Source organism: Ambystoma mexicanum, chromosome 8, assembly GCF_040938575.1.
Source record: "Ambystoma mexicanum isolate Mex_15411 chromosome 8, UKY_AmexF1_1, whole genome shotgun sequence".
Taxonomy (NCBI): domain Eukaryota; kingdom Metazoa; phylum Chordata; class Amphibia; order Caudata; family Ambystomatidae; genus Ambystoma; species Ambystoma mexicanum.
In genome coordinates this window covers 721,150,276-721,165,458 of record NC_090929.1, presented here as the reverse complement: position 1 = coordinate 721,165,458, position 15,183 = coordinate 721,150,276, and the positions used below count along the sequence as shown (strand labels likewise).

General features: G+C 43.2%; 1 protein-coding gene across 2 annotated transcripts in view; it reads left to right on the top strand.

Annotated features, from left to right (window-relative positions):
• PLA2G12B (phospholipase A2 group XIIB) overlaps positions 1 to 14,121 on the top strand; it is a 164,749-nt gene extending 150,628 nt beyond the window's left edge. For both annotated transcript variants that reach the window (XM_069610526.1, XM_069610525.1), the window contains exons 3-4: positions 2,117 to 2,282; positions 12,667 to 14,121. In XM_069610526.1, the coding sequence (XP_069466627.1) occupies positions 2,117 to 2,282; positions 12,667 to 12,785 (285 nt within the window). In that variant the 3' untranslated portion in view covers positions 12,786 to 14,121. The remainder of the gene's footprint in view (positions 1 to 2,116; positions 2,283 to 12,666) is intronic.
• The last annotated feature ends 1,062 nt before the right edge of the window (positions 14,122 to 15,183 follow it).

The following is a 15,183-nucleotide window of genomic DNA, read 5'->3' as shown; positions in this document are numbered from 1 at the left end:
ACACTTTACCCTTTGTTTATTTTCTTCTTCCTTCCCTCTTCTCCACAATGTAAAAGTACCCGGTTGTAACAGCGCCTCGATGCCCTTGGGTTGTGTGCGCTAAATACATTTAAAAATAAATACATTTACTTGGAGGATTGTGAAACTGGCATAACAATATCCTCAACTGAGCTATACTGGCATGGCACCTTTGATGACCTGGTGATTTTATGGTGACAATGTAAACCCCCACCCCCATGGCATTATCCTGAAAATGGTATTGCAACTTTCTGTATGCATTTTCGGGACATAACTAAAGAATGATTTCAATGTGATTATCCTAGACATGCAGTTTCCATAACACTCAGCCTTGTCTGCCACCACTCTGCCATAATTCCATGCAATCTTCTATGCTAACATCTTCCATGTTCTGAAGCAAACCCAAGGCTGTATGGGTCTGTTACAAGCACACAATACATCATTAGATAATTATTGTGGAAACTGGCCTGGCAAGGTGCTTACCATGGGTAAAACTAGCATGACATTGCTGAAAATGGCACGCCACTGGGGGCAAAATGGAAACTAAAACAACTAAAAAAATGATGGCTGAAATATTTGAATGAACCATTAGAACCGGCAGTGCTCTGAGTAGACTTAACTATGATTGTTTTATTAGCCTGTGTGCTCCATTAAAGGATGGCTTATGTCACATGCAAATCATTCTTGGACCAGTCATTAATAAGAGCAGCCCTGTCTGACCTGTTAGACCGGTTGCCCTCTGTATGGATAAACAAGCAGCATTTGGCAATTGTTAGCCTTGTTTAGGCTCAACAGTGAAATGCAGCTTCATTCCACGTCCGGGTAACTGGCACTCGCTTAGGTGAACATACAAAATAAAAGAAACAAGTTATGGACTGGATCCTTTGATTAGCCTTAACCACGGCCATTGCCCTTGACAGTCTTTCCTACCATTGGTTTTTAGCCTGTTTGCGCATTGGCAGATATGCAAATCAGTGTCTTCCTGCCACCAATGGTAACAGTCCCCCTGAAACAGCTAGACTGTTCCACCTCGGGGTGGGAACAAAAACAAGGCCAGATATTGTTTGGCCACTTTGGGAATCACCAGTGAAGTGCCCCTTGATTATTTTTTTTAGGTATAGCAAGCAAGTGACCCACCTCTCGGAATATCCTGACCAACTTATGGATCATTTTTGCACTTACTGTTTTTTATAACTATTTATTTATCTGGGCAATTTCTGTAGCACCTACGAGGTGCATTGGGTATCACAGTGCTGTAAATGATATTTTGCAATGCCATTTACAATTAGGACATCCTGACTACATCATATATATCAGCAAACTTGCACAGGTTCAAGGTTATCAAGAGGACAGAAGCACCGTATTACATCAGGGTAAAGGGATTTGGAGGAAGGCACAAAGTGAGGCTGCATGAGTGGTTAAGAGTATGGACTAAGGTCTCGGCCAGGGGTAGAAGGAGTTTGTAGCGTGTATCTCCATATATCCCCTTAGTTAGAGAGGAGCTAGTTTGACAGAATTTAATTCTGGTTCATCTTCTTCTAGAGACATTCTGTCACTCACATATAATGAGAGATGGTGTATGTGGGCCATCTGTCTGTCTCTTGTGGGAGTGGAGATGTTCAGATACCGGGAGTTGAGTGAAAAGCATCGAACATGTCTTTGGTAGGTTGGGGCACAATAACATGCACCATAGGGTTGCCTATGTCATCCTATATACATTAAAGATGATTTTCTTTTTCAAACAAATGGTTAAGGCCCAAGAAAGGTTTTCTTGAATATTTTTCTATCTCCTACTTCTATGCTTCTCTCCCAGTGACTTGTTTCTCTTCCTCAGTCCCAATCTCCCTCACACACTTCTCTGCCCCTTCCCCAATGTAAGCAACTATTTGAAGAATTTATTTGAACAGCCTCCATTTTAATTTGGGTATGTTAATGACTCCGAAGATCTTTGCGTTAGACTAGTGCAAAATACATCGAATACTAAATAATGTGGTAGCATCAAAGACATTGAAATTGTCTTCTTTCAGCCATAGGCAGTGCGCAGTTACCTTTGACATGGACTTCTGTTCAGCAGGTGTCTCTCCTCTTCTCTTTCTAGCTGGACATGGGAATCCCTGCCATGACCAAGTGCTGCAATCAGCTGGACATTTGCTATGACACCTGTGGGGCCAACAAGTACCGCTGCGACGCCAAGTTCCGGTGGTGCCTTCATTCCATATGTTCTGACCTGAAAAAAAGCCTGGGCTTCGTCTCCAAAGTCGAAGGTCAGTTATGTATGAAGCCCCCGTTGTGATAAAAAAAAATGAATAACACACTTGTGAAATGAGGAATGGGGAAAAGACTAATTAGTTAACACCTGCCCTGGTGAAGAAGAACAGTTATATGTTTCCACAGTTGAATGACCTTCGTACAAATGGGCAAGGGTGTTTATAAGCCCATTTATTATTATCTATTTGAAACAGGCTCTTTATGAGAGTTTGTTTGAACATATGGCCTACATGAGAAATAATTGGGATGCGCGGCAAACTTCCCCCGACAGAGCGCATTTGTAGAATTTGCTGAAACACTGATCAACTTGAATCCCTGAAGTATTTGTTTCTTTACGCAATTCCTTAAATGAGCAACGACTATATTTTGGAAGATTTGTGCATGACGCCAATTATTTAACATCAGATACTTTTGGGGTGTGAATGTTTTCAGGGACTCAAACTTCACTTACTCTGTCTGTCATAATATATCTAACATGTTTACATACTGTAGGTTAACTCTTTTATGGTAGGTTGTATTAATATTGTTTTTATATTCATCTGTTAGTAGGGATTTGAAAGATTTTAGATACAGAATTTGTTGTATTTTAATATTTGTATTATGTGTAAGGTTTTATGCAAACCAGTGGACAATAAGTCAATGAAATAAGCTTATTTATGAAAGGAAACCAAAGGCTGGAATTGGCAAATAAAGCTAGGTCAGGCAATAGTATCATAGGTAAAACATGCAGGGTTTCCTATGGAGCCAAGAAAGGATCTGGCAGGGCCATGTCTTGTGGGGATAGAAAATGCTCTACTTCACGAGAAAAGAGCACCTATAGTTCTCCCTCCACAAAAGAAGAATCAGAGAGGAGACTGGCAACTCCAAGCATTTAAGCCTGATCTCAAACGGGGGGAATTCCTGTTAACACTTTCACAAAATTCAACAAGACCTATGTTTAAGCCTGGAGCTGACAGAGTCCATTCCAGCTTCTTGGTGCAGATTATTGCGGACGAATCTAATTACTTTTCTTGGCTACCTACTATGGGATAAGATAAAGCAAATCACTCAATTCGGTCTAGTTGATGTAAAATAGATGATGTGACACTGATCCACATAGCTCATTTACATACAACCTGTGCAGATCTGGTACGTGATCGTGACTACAAAAATGGGTTAGAAAATAATGTGACGTTCTGATAAAATGTTACTCTGGGAAAATTGTTAATTATTGGAGAACCACATTGATCAATATAAAGACCGATACTGACACATATCTTGTCAGAAACATTGCAAAATGTGTGAGAAGCAAAGATCTTTCGAAACCTAGATGAAGTGGGACAATTAGCAGCACATGTGGAAAAACCTGAACAATGGCAAGAGATATGGAACATTGGATTTGCTGTAGTAAATTGTAGTTCTCCATTTGGGGATGATAGCCCGCTGGTCATCTGTACATGATGGGAGCACATGTTTTCTATGGCTACAATGACCCATGTAAGACTTTGAATAGAGTCAAGGGAATGTTGGGGGCACAGGTACTTACATTCATCTATATTTTTACATTGAAGACCATTAGCAAGACTTCACGTGATGCTGCAGTGCAATGTCACCGATAGCTCAAGGAATACTTTTAGTCTTAGAGACGTTGCAAGGACTTTTATTCAATGGTTTCTCAGGGCTCAATGGTAGTCCCTCTCTCTCATCTAAAAAGCACCCATCCTCCCGAGCCGTGGCGTCTCTAATCCTCAGTTTAGAAAATCCTGCAGGGGTGTCCCTACTGTCTAGGTTCTGTCTTTGCTACATGGACAACCTAAAGGCTAGTGCCTTTTCCACCTAAAGTCCTTCAGCGACTTCCTAGACCAGCTCTGCACTGTTAATGTTGTAGTTCACTAACCGGGATTATAGGGCATGCCTTTCGGACAGTTTTCTTCTATCATGGCCATGTGCCCATCCCCTTCTCTCTCTATCTGGTGTTCCCCTCTTACAGCTCCCCTACTTCCAACTCCACCCACCTTCACTCCATCTACTCCCTGTGTGTTTAGAGGAAACGTAAACGTCTCCCCACCACCAAATGTTCATAATTTGCACTGCGGGGTGCAAATGTAAAGGGCAAAGGGTGGCGTACACGCTTGTATGCTGCCTTTTCCCTTTCACATTTGCACTCTGCATTGCAAAGTGAGTAAACGTTGCTGGCATGCTGGCATAACAGGGGGTGTTTAAGGCTTTAATGCCATTCATGTACACTACGTGCTCATGGAACATGAGATCCCTTATGTCTTCCTATGCCTCTGATGTCTTTCACTGCTTCTTTTCCTTCTCTTACTACTCTCTGCCCCACACTACTACTCCTCCCCATCTTCTTCCCCAGTCACACACCCTTCACTCTCACAACCACTCCACATTCACTCCCTACACTACCACCAATAATCTCACACGCTGGTCTCAATGCACATTCACAATGCAGTACCACTCGCGCTCAACTACTAATACCTCACCTGCTTTGCAATTTGCCTTCACGCCCTTGTCCATCATCCTTACTCCTGCTGATTTCTTGGTATGGCCACCTCCTCCTCCTCTTCTGACCTCACCCGGACAACCCACAACTGTCCTCTGGCTGCTCCTGTAACCTGGCCAACCTGGCCCTATCTTCCCCACCTGAGAAATTATATGATATGATTGTTGATTAATATAGCGCCTATACACAATGTGTTTCAAAGCGCTTCAAGGCAAGGGAGGGAACAAGGGAAAATACAATGACATTCTTACAGGCCATGGACAGTAAGGATGTGCAATTAACTATCGTACACAGCCTGATGACATTTCAGATAGTGCAAGAGCTAAGACATAGATAAGGAAGGGAGGGGTAGAGTGGGAAGGAAATGGAAACAGACAGGTGACTACCGTACTAGGCCTGAAGATATTTCTGGTAGAGCCAGAGAAACATAAAAGGTGAGGGAGAGGGGTGCAGAAAGGGAGGGAACAAAACAAGGGACTATCGTACTAGGCCTGACGATATTTCAGATAGTGCTGGAGCGAAGGGGAGCGGGGGTAAACAAGTAAGGGCAGGGGGGAGGTGCCAGACAAGGTTGCTATCATACTAGGTCCAAGGACTATTCTGATAGAGAAAGTGCATAGAAGAAAGTAAGGGGAGGAGGGGAGGAGATATGAAAAGGGAGAAGGGAAAGGAGGAGAGAACACAGAGCAGTCAAAAAGAGTGGAGAGGCAAGAGGTGAGAGCGAATACAATTGCAGAATTTGCAGAAGTCAGTAGTGACACATAATGTTGCAAGCCAAGATACAAGATGAAGATGGGAACAGCACGATTTAGGGCCACCATGAGTACAAGATCCAAAGGAAGTCCAGCATGAGAGTTGAGAAAGGGTGACGCACCGTGAGTCAATGAAGTCCATAAAAGTCAAATCCAGCATTGGCCTCAAGACAGTGATGGTGAAACCAGAATGTATCAGGACAGACTCCTGCAGAAATAGGCTGGAGGGGGATAGAGCACGGTAGAAGAATCAAGCAAAACAGGCAACACCTGTGTGCAAAAAGGGTGGGGGGCACAAGGGAACATATCGATGTTTCATATCACAAGTTAAACCCCGCCCCTTTTCTCTGTGTGGGGCGGCTCATGCTGTACGGTGTGCAAGTTTGTGTAAAGGGACCTGGCTTGGGCTCCCTCAAGTATTAACAGTCTTTGTGGCTGTAAGGAAAAATGGTTGTAGTCACTGGTGGTTTTGTGAGTTTTCAGGTTTACTGCTGCGGTACGCTTTGGTACTGGGGAGCAGTACTTGGCATGTCAGGGAACCATGTAGGCCCCCGGCTTCTCCTCTCTCTCTCTCCACCGGGTCACTGCTGCAGAGTGTATGGCATGGGGCACTGCTGGGTTGTGCTTCTTCTGTGGGTCTCTCATACCAGCTGCTCAGTTGGTTTCACGCCTGGGAGAGAAAGAAAGAACCTGGCGAGCATTGATGCCATTTATGGCAGATAGGTACTGCCCAAGTATAAGTAAGCAGTTGGGGAAGGAACAGGAGTTGCGGCCCTCTCAACTGCCACCGACCCTCTGAGGTAGGTCTGGCTCTGGATTCCTCCCTGGCATCCCTCCCACCCCTTGCTGATGGGGGTTCCTATCCTCTCTTGACAAGGTCAAGTTACTGACCTTGTTATAGGTTGACTTCAATTGAAAAGCTATACTCTTGATAACCTCATCGGGGCTCAGTCGGAAATAAGCTGAGCCCGCATAGGGTTAGACAGAGCAAACAGTTCCCGGCTAATGGGGAGAGCTAAACAATGAGTACGGGGTAAGGGAAAAGAAATGGACCTACCGTATCTAACAGAAAGTTTAACTGCGTCTATTTATTTATTTATTTTGAAGCTTATATAACGCGCCAAGCCCAAAGGCATCTAGGCACTTTCTTACAGAGTGTAGAGGTTACAGTTGTTACAAGGCAAGAACAAGAAAATTTGTTCAACCTTCATGAGAGCTAGGCTGACCATCCTGAAAACCATGGAAATTCAAGCAATCCGGGATAAAACTAAATCCAACAACTGCAGATATTGTAAGGAGCCGCAAACGGTGGAAACACTAAGACATCTGCTCCTTAACTGTAAAGGCCTATCTACAACCAGAAGCACTCATCTCGGCCACCTCTACACCTATTTCTGTAGTTTGGAAGAGGACTCTTGGTGGGCATATCTGATGAATGGAGAATTCACCAAACCTGTCATCTCAGTGGGGAATTTCCTTGTAAGCCTTAACTTGGATTCAAAATAGCTCAAACATGAATAGACGTTCACTAAAGGACAAGAACAACAATAACTTGGAACTTTGAATTTGAAATTGAAACTGACTTATTTTTAAGAAACAAATAAACAAAAGAGACAAGGGAGGGAAAGAAAGAATGAATGAGAGATTGAAAGAAAGAAGAAGAAAAGAAGAAAAGAAAAGAATAGCAAGAATCTATTAAAACAAACAAAGAACATAAACTCTTAAACAAGCAAATTTGTAAAAACTAGAAATAGTTAAACAAAAAAAAAAGTACAAGACAGGCAGAGTGAAGATAATGGCATTACAAATAGATGGCATGAAAATAATAACATACATGTTTTCGAATACCGGTAGGAGCAGGAGGAGGTGGTGACGAGCTAGGTGAGAGGGGGTACTTGGTTGCTTAAGCTTTGGGTGAAGAGGTGCATTTTGAGTTGCTTCCTGAAAATCCAGAAGGATTCTTGAGCTCTGAGTGGGAGAGGCAGTGAGTGCCAGAGTTTGCTGGCAAACGTGGGGAAGCTGCTCCCGCCTGCCTTTTGGAGCTTGAATCTGGGAATGGCTAGGCGGTGCTGATAGGTAGCTCGGGTGGGTCTAGAGCGTTGTGTCAGCGTGAAGCTGTTGGATAGGTAGACTGGGGCCATCTGGTGCAGACATTTGTGTGTGAGGGTCAGTGATTTGAACATGATGCGTTCCTGTACTAGGAGCCAGCGTTGTTGGTGTCTAGTGGCTGAGATGTGTGCAGATCTGGGGATGTTGAGCGCTGCCCTGAGGGCATTATTTTGTAGGACGTGTAACTTCCGGATATTCTGTGTCTTCGTACCAGCATACAGTGCGTTGCAGTAGTTGAGGTGCGTAAGGACTAGGGCTCTAGCTAGAGTAAGACAGCTGTCTGGTGAGAGGAATTTTCTGCAAGCACTAATGAGTCTGCATGTGTAGGCAGTGGCTGGGGTGGTGGCATTTACTTGTTTGATGAGATTAAGTGAGGAATCTAGGTGGAAGCCAAGCGTTTTTACCTTGTTGGTGAATTTAATGGTGTGTCCATCTATGATAAAGGACTTGACGAGGTGATTGAGTTTGTCGATTTTGTGTTGAGAGCCGATGATAAGCAGCTCGGTCTTATCGTCATTTAGGCATCTAATCTTGGATAGATCGGTATATGGCATTAATGGTGGCTGTGTCGGTTTCGTGGTCTCCTGAGATAGGTATGAGGGCCTGGGTGTCATCTGCATAGTTGGTGTAGATGACACCCAAGTCATCGAGGTGGTCAAAGAGAGGCTTTGTGAATATATTATACAAGGTGGGGGCCACACAGGATCCTTGTGGAACTCCACAGGTGACTGGGGGCAGGGGGGCTTCGGTTTTAGGGGAGAAAACTTTCATAGTTCTGTCGCTGAGGAAGGAATTAATTCATAGTGTGGCATTATGGGAGAAGTTTGCTGTAGACGTTAGGTGTTCACATGGGATGTTGTGGTCCACCAGATCGAATGCAGCGGAGAGGTCTAGGAGAAGAAGCATAGCTAGTTTCCCATTGTCCCTCAGATTGTCCATTTGGATTTTTAAGTCCAGTAATGCTGTTTCGGAAACCAGACTGACGTAACCCCAGGATGTTATTAGTTTCCAAGTAATTCTGAATTTCCAGATATTGAGACAGATGGTTGTCGAGAACTATATCTAGGGTTTTTCGCTGATATTTCGTAAGCTGTTAGTGAGCATTGTGCCCATGGTGTCTGTTATGCTCGCAACTTTCACTCTGCATTCAAGTCCTATTTCTTTTTCACATAGACAAGGATATGGGCAACTTGCTAGATTCCATGACTCCAAGTTAGCCCTTCTCAAAGTGCTTGCTGATACACGTTGCCCCCACATTACAGTCAGTCGCCAGGGCATTGTAATAAAGATGCCATGACTACAAGCATGATGTGACCTGTCCACCCGTGTGTGTTAATATTGTGATTGTCGGTAGATGTTGTCCATACCTAGGATATGAGTAATAGTCCCTGTGTTGTAAGGATGCCTACGAGCAGCTCCTGGGTGCAGGATATCATCCAGAGGCACTGTTTCTCCTGTTCGACTCTCAGCTGATAATCACTGGTATCTGCTCATTAGAAACTGCTCCAAAGGTCAGGATGGTCGCCAAGTACATCTGGGTCACATGTCCGTATGATCAGTCTGTTCATGATGACCAGTTACCCAAAGGTGCCAGGGACGGTGGGTCCACGGAAAGGGGGGGAGGGTGAACAGCCTAAAGGTGGATGCAGCAGAGGGAGGGGCTGCTTGTGAGTTAAGGGGTCACCCTGGTGGGGAGGCAGGACATGCAGGCCTAGCTGGAGGGGGGGAGGGAGGGAGGGAGGGAAGGAAGGAAGGAAGGAAGGAAGGAAGGAAGGAAGGAAGGAAGGAAGGAAGGAAGGAAGGAAGGAAGGAAGGAAGGAAGGAAGGAAGGAAGGAAGGAAGGAAGGAAGGAAGGAAGGAAGGAAGGAAGGAAGGAAGGAAGGAAGGAAGGAAGGAAGGAAGGAAGGAAGGAAGGAAGGAAGGAAGGAAGGAAGGAAGGAAGGAAGGAAGGAAGGAAGGAAGGAAGGAAGGAAGGAAGGAAGGAAGGGAGGGAGGGAGGGAGGGAGGGAGGGAGGGAGGGAGGGAGGGAGGACAAATATATTTTTGCAGACTTGGTACAATTTAATTGGTTGACAATCAATATGTTTGTATTTATTTGATTTATTTGATGAACACAGATGTCAGTTTCAATCAGAAATGACTTACGATAACACATTTGCATACAGTAAGGCATTCCCACGAACGGTGCCTGTAAGATAGCACAAAGATGAGAACAAGTGGTAAGTCAGATTATAAGGGTGTTAAAAGAGAGGGAAATATGCCAGGGACAAACAGAAACAAAACAAACAGAAATAAATATGTAAGAAAACAGGTGTCTTACAAAGGTAATATTAACCTAAGGCGACAAGTGCTTCAAAATAAAGGGGAGTACTATGCAAATATACAAAATGACGTCATTATGGTGGATCAATGTGTCATGATGACCACCAGGTGGCGATCAGTCAACACGTTCCCATTCAATTGCGTTAATGTCAAATAATCTACGCTGGGGATCACATGTGGTTGATGACTGGGTGTTAACACTTAAGGACCAGCATTAGACACGCCTCCCATCCAGCAAGCAGGAGCCACCACTGAATAATGAGGAACTGGTGAATAGGGAGCAACACATGTAACTTCTGCATCAAAGGCAAACTATATGCATCACATGTGACCCATTATGTTTGTAATGCTGTCTAGAAGTTTCCTTATGCACCTTCATGCAAATTCCATAATTCAATAAGGTAATAGGATATAGGTATTTTTGTATGGCATCGGGTGGTCTGGGGTGTCAAATGTTGCTCCTAGAAGCACTTGGCTAACCAGGCTCTTCTGAGCTACAAGGAAGAGATACAGACCAGCTATTTCCATCTCTGTCACCCATGCAGACCATTTTAAATTAAAGAAATAGTATATAACATACAAGCACATCATAGGCAAACGCTGTGTAATGGTCCTTGTTTTCTATCTGTGACGCAAGCACTGCCCTGCATAGACTGCGTTCCATGGTATGGGAGAAGCATAGCTTAGACAGATAATGCCATAGGGTAGCAAGGAACAGAGACAATGTACTACATTTTAGTGAAACACAATAACTTGCAGCAACCTAACCTCCCACCCAGGGATGTCATTTCACCAAAATGCCAGGGGTAGCGGAAGTGACATCACATGACCATTGACCTATGATGACATCACAGGAAGTATGTCATTTGACCCCACCCGAAGTGTGACATCACGGAAAGTGATGGAACACGGCCGTTTACCCCTTGACAAAACAGGAAGTGGCATCACATAGAATTGTTTCTAAGTACACTATGCAAAATATGGTTACAATATCACTGTAACCTGATATATATTTCATACAAGAATGTATCACCATATGTATCGGCAGAAAAAAAAAACATGCTATAACTGCAACTTATGAAAAGCAAAATACATAGTCCGAAATGGATGCTTATTCCACTCGGAATGGTTTTTGGATCTGGATTGTGAATTTGAGGTGTTTAAGAACAGACTAAATCAGTGACTCACCCCCTGAAGTGTGCCTGAAATAAACCTTTAATGAGTCAGGCAATTATTGTATAGAATTCCAAAAAAACGAATTATTTGTTATTCCTATTCTTTCTTATTTAGGGTCACTGTTCAAAGTGTTACACTTGTGGAACCCCCTGTTTTTTTAAGAAGCCTGAAGAAGAAAGCCAGCCACCCCAGACACAAAGAGCCACATGGCATTGGTCACAGCCCAGGAGCTTCAATTTGGAAAAGAAAAAGAAAAACGTTTTTTTAATGGTAGCAAGGGAGACCTCAGGAGTCTCAAGGGAGACCCCTGGCAACCCCTAAATGACATCTGTGCCCCGCCCCAAATCATACTCATTTATAGAGTTCATGCTTATGAAAAGGAAACCTTGTCGATATGGGGTCACTCCACTTTCAATGATCTTCTCATCCTGGGCAGATGTCTCGCTTCTGATTCCGAAGCAAGTTCCACCTAGTCCTTCTTTACTGTTCTCATTAGTCCATCTTCACCTTCCTGTGCACCTGCTGCACCCAACCTCGTGACAAAAACCTTCCCGAAACCTCCAGACTCGGCAGTAATCACGGGCTACCTACCAAAGCCTCCTGTCTAGAGCAACATGTACTTGTCCATCGAGTGGTGTCCCGTGTTCAGAAATATTTGAGTCACGCTGCGTCCCAGTAACACAGAGTCATTGTTTTATCTTGCAGCAGCCCTAATGCCTGGAGGCCTCATTATATTGTACCAGAAGTCCTAAAGAATTGAGGTGAACATATTGAGACTGGTAAAACTGGCACAGCTGCCACCGGTATAATTTTTTTTCCGGCACCCGGGAATGGGCAATTCCCGGGTCATTACGACCCCGCCGGACCCGGTAATTGTCCATTCCCGGGCGCTGGAAAAAAATGCTACCCATTCGAGCCCCCTAGAGCTCAATGGGAATGGGGAAGCCGGATGCACCGGCACCATTCAGGATGGTGCCGGTGCATCCGACATGGTCTGCTCGCGGGGTCCGGTCTGCCCGCCAGGTCAGACCTGGTGGGCGAAAAGGCACCCGCAAGCAGAACTCGTAGTTTGCCGGTCCAGTAACTGTGGTAACGGCAAGCTTACTGGTAACCTAGTTACTGGACCGGCAAACTTATAACGAGGCCCTCTGTTCGCATTTATTTGTTTCTAGGTTAATGTCCAAACACATTTTAAAAAGTAGACTACTTAAATCAATGGAATCTATAAACCTGTAAATAATGGGAACATAAACCGATGGAATGTTGTTGGGCTCCCACAATGGGGAACCAGTTAGTGATTTACTCTGTCTTCTCCTGGTAATCTCTAAAAGTGAAGTATGAGCTTTTAGGACCGACCACTACATCGGTTTAAATTCTCAAATTTCCTCTGTTGGAAATGTCCATGTAATAGCGAATATCCTGAGAATGTGGTTGCGCACCAGTGGGGTAAGAACAATTAAGAGGCATGTCTACGAAACAGTGAGAGCACCACCATTAATGATCCCTTTCCTTTTACCTGTGCAGCTTGCGAGTCTGTCGCCGACACAGTCTTCAATACTGTCTGGACCCTAGGCTGCCGGCCCTTCATGAACAGCCAGAGATCCTCCTGCACCTGTAACGAGGAGGAGCGAGAAGAGCTGTGAGCAAGGCGAGGACACGCTAAGGCCACTCCAGTTTATGATTGGACTGTATTTCCAACGTTCTGCTCTGTCAACACCAAAGATGCTTTGTAGCGTTCACCGTATCTTCACAACATTGAAATGCACATCCTGTAAAATTGCTGTAGGCTGCCTTGTATGGGCTGTATGTGATTTTGTAGATTTTGTTTTGTCGAATTCGATTTTGTCAATTTATTTTATTCTTTTTTTTTACATTTGACCACAAATATATGCGGGGGAGACCCCCACAGCTCACATCGCGCCTCCCCCTTTCTTTATTATGATTACCAACCCCCCACATATATTTGCGACCAAATTTGTCTAAAATATTTAGATAAATTCAAAGAATTCTGCCACAATGTGATCTCCCTACCCCCCTTGTATGCCAGTCCATTTATTAGAATTATGTGCTGGGGCTCCAACTCAGAGGATGAGAAACGGGCACCGTAGCAGGATGTCGTGAATTTTAGAAACAAGCTAATATAAGTGGTTTATGTACGTACAAAAATGAGGATGATGTTTACATGTCTGTATATATTGCACATTTATGCATAAAACCCTGTAGGGGATCAACGATTAAGGACAGGCCTGCTGTTGGGCTTGCAGGCGGAACTCTTTGGTAGGGCTTCATTGATATAGTCACTCTTTTCCTTTATTCAGGAATGTGTGTTGTTTTCAGTAAATGTACTTGGGTTACAAGTACAGTAAGACTTTCACATCAGTATTTTTTTTTTAATTAACATGTTTATTAATTTTATAAACATAAGAAAGAAAACAATATCATTAACAGCAATACAATTAAATTCATCACCATCAGTATCTCTCAGTAACCACCACCCCTTTCCAAAGGTGAAATTGGCCATGTCTTCACAGAGATGGAACAGAAAACAACTAAGAGACTTCAATATCACAATTCCGAAAACCGACCACACGTTTGATCAAACAGGTTCATCTTCTTATCTCTGTGAAGAATTATTCTCTCAAACCTGGACACTTGTTTCAAATCCTCCAACCATTCAGAAAACGTCAGTCTCTCACATCAGTATTAATCCTGAAAAGCATTAAAATCCTGGCTTTTCCCCCCGAAACATGAGCGAGAATGATCATTTCATGACACTTTGCGACAAGGGAACAAGACTGAAAAGAAAACATGTTGACGAAAATGTGATCATTGTACATTTGTTTTAATGCTAATAAGTAACAAAAGAAAAATGCACTGTAATTATATTACTTTTTATGTGATTCATACATTAATGTTTTGAGGTTGATTACATTAAAGAAAAACAGTCATTAAAATGAAGCAAAATATTAGTAAAGGTAATGGTATTATTGTTGTTATTTAATAAACGTTTTACTAATGGTTATTATTACTCATGACCTCATTAATGTATTATTTCAATAGGACTGAAAAATGAATGATTGCTTATTATTAATAATGAGACTTTAAATGCTTTATAGAAACATGTCTATGTTCATCCTGACATTATGACTTTCTGATTATTGTCGATGAAGTGCAAAAGAATTACAAAAATTGGTCTGTTAAAGTCACTTAAGAATTCTGGTAGTTGGTCACAAATGTCTCCTTCACATTCCGAGAGATCTGATTGGTCTCATGGTTTGTATGGTTCTGGCAAGCTGATGCCATCTATGGCATTTAACGGATAATCCATATCATGACGTTTTCTAACACATAATGTGACACATTCTATAATACAGGACAACATAGCATAGTTCATGATACCCCAGTGTTTTTCCTGCAGCTTTATCAAGGTCCAGTCACTATTGTTTAGATATTGATTGGGTTGTATAGTGCTTGGATGGACGCATGGATCTTATGATGTCAGAGAGAATGCTGAGAGAATGCTGTATGAGGGAGAGAGTCTTTATTGGGTAAGGTTCTATACTCAGGAGTTGGAGGGATCAAGCCTGGGTGATGGGTGCTAGCGGGCTCCTGAGAGGCTACTTAATGTAACCTGGTGTAAGCAACACAGGATCTGGACCTGCTTCATTTCAATTGATTTTCAGGTTCACAATCACTATAGGGCATCTTCACTCCACACATAGGGCCTGATTCACAGAATGTTTTCCTATCGTATTGCGCTATTATAAAATGCTTCTGTGAATCAGGCCCTTAATTTCTCACAATTCCTCGTGCCTTTGCCGTTTGAGCTGCGGTTACTGAAACAGCGACTGTCTACCTACTTTCGAATTAGCAATAAATGCTGACGTGCATTTTATCACTCCTTTTTTTGCTTCTCAACACAGACTAAGGTCTTCCAAAGGGCGTTTATCCTCACAGAACTATAGGTAGACAAAGCTATACAAATACCACCTAACATAAGATAACAAGCTAAAGAGACAGCGCAAGGTAAAGTGGTTTACA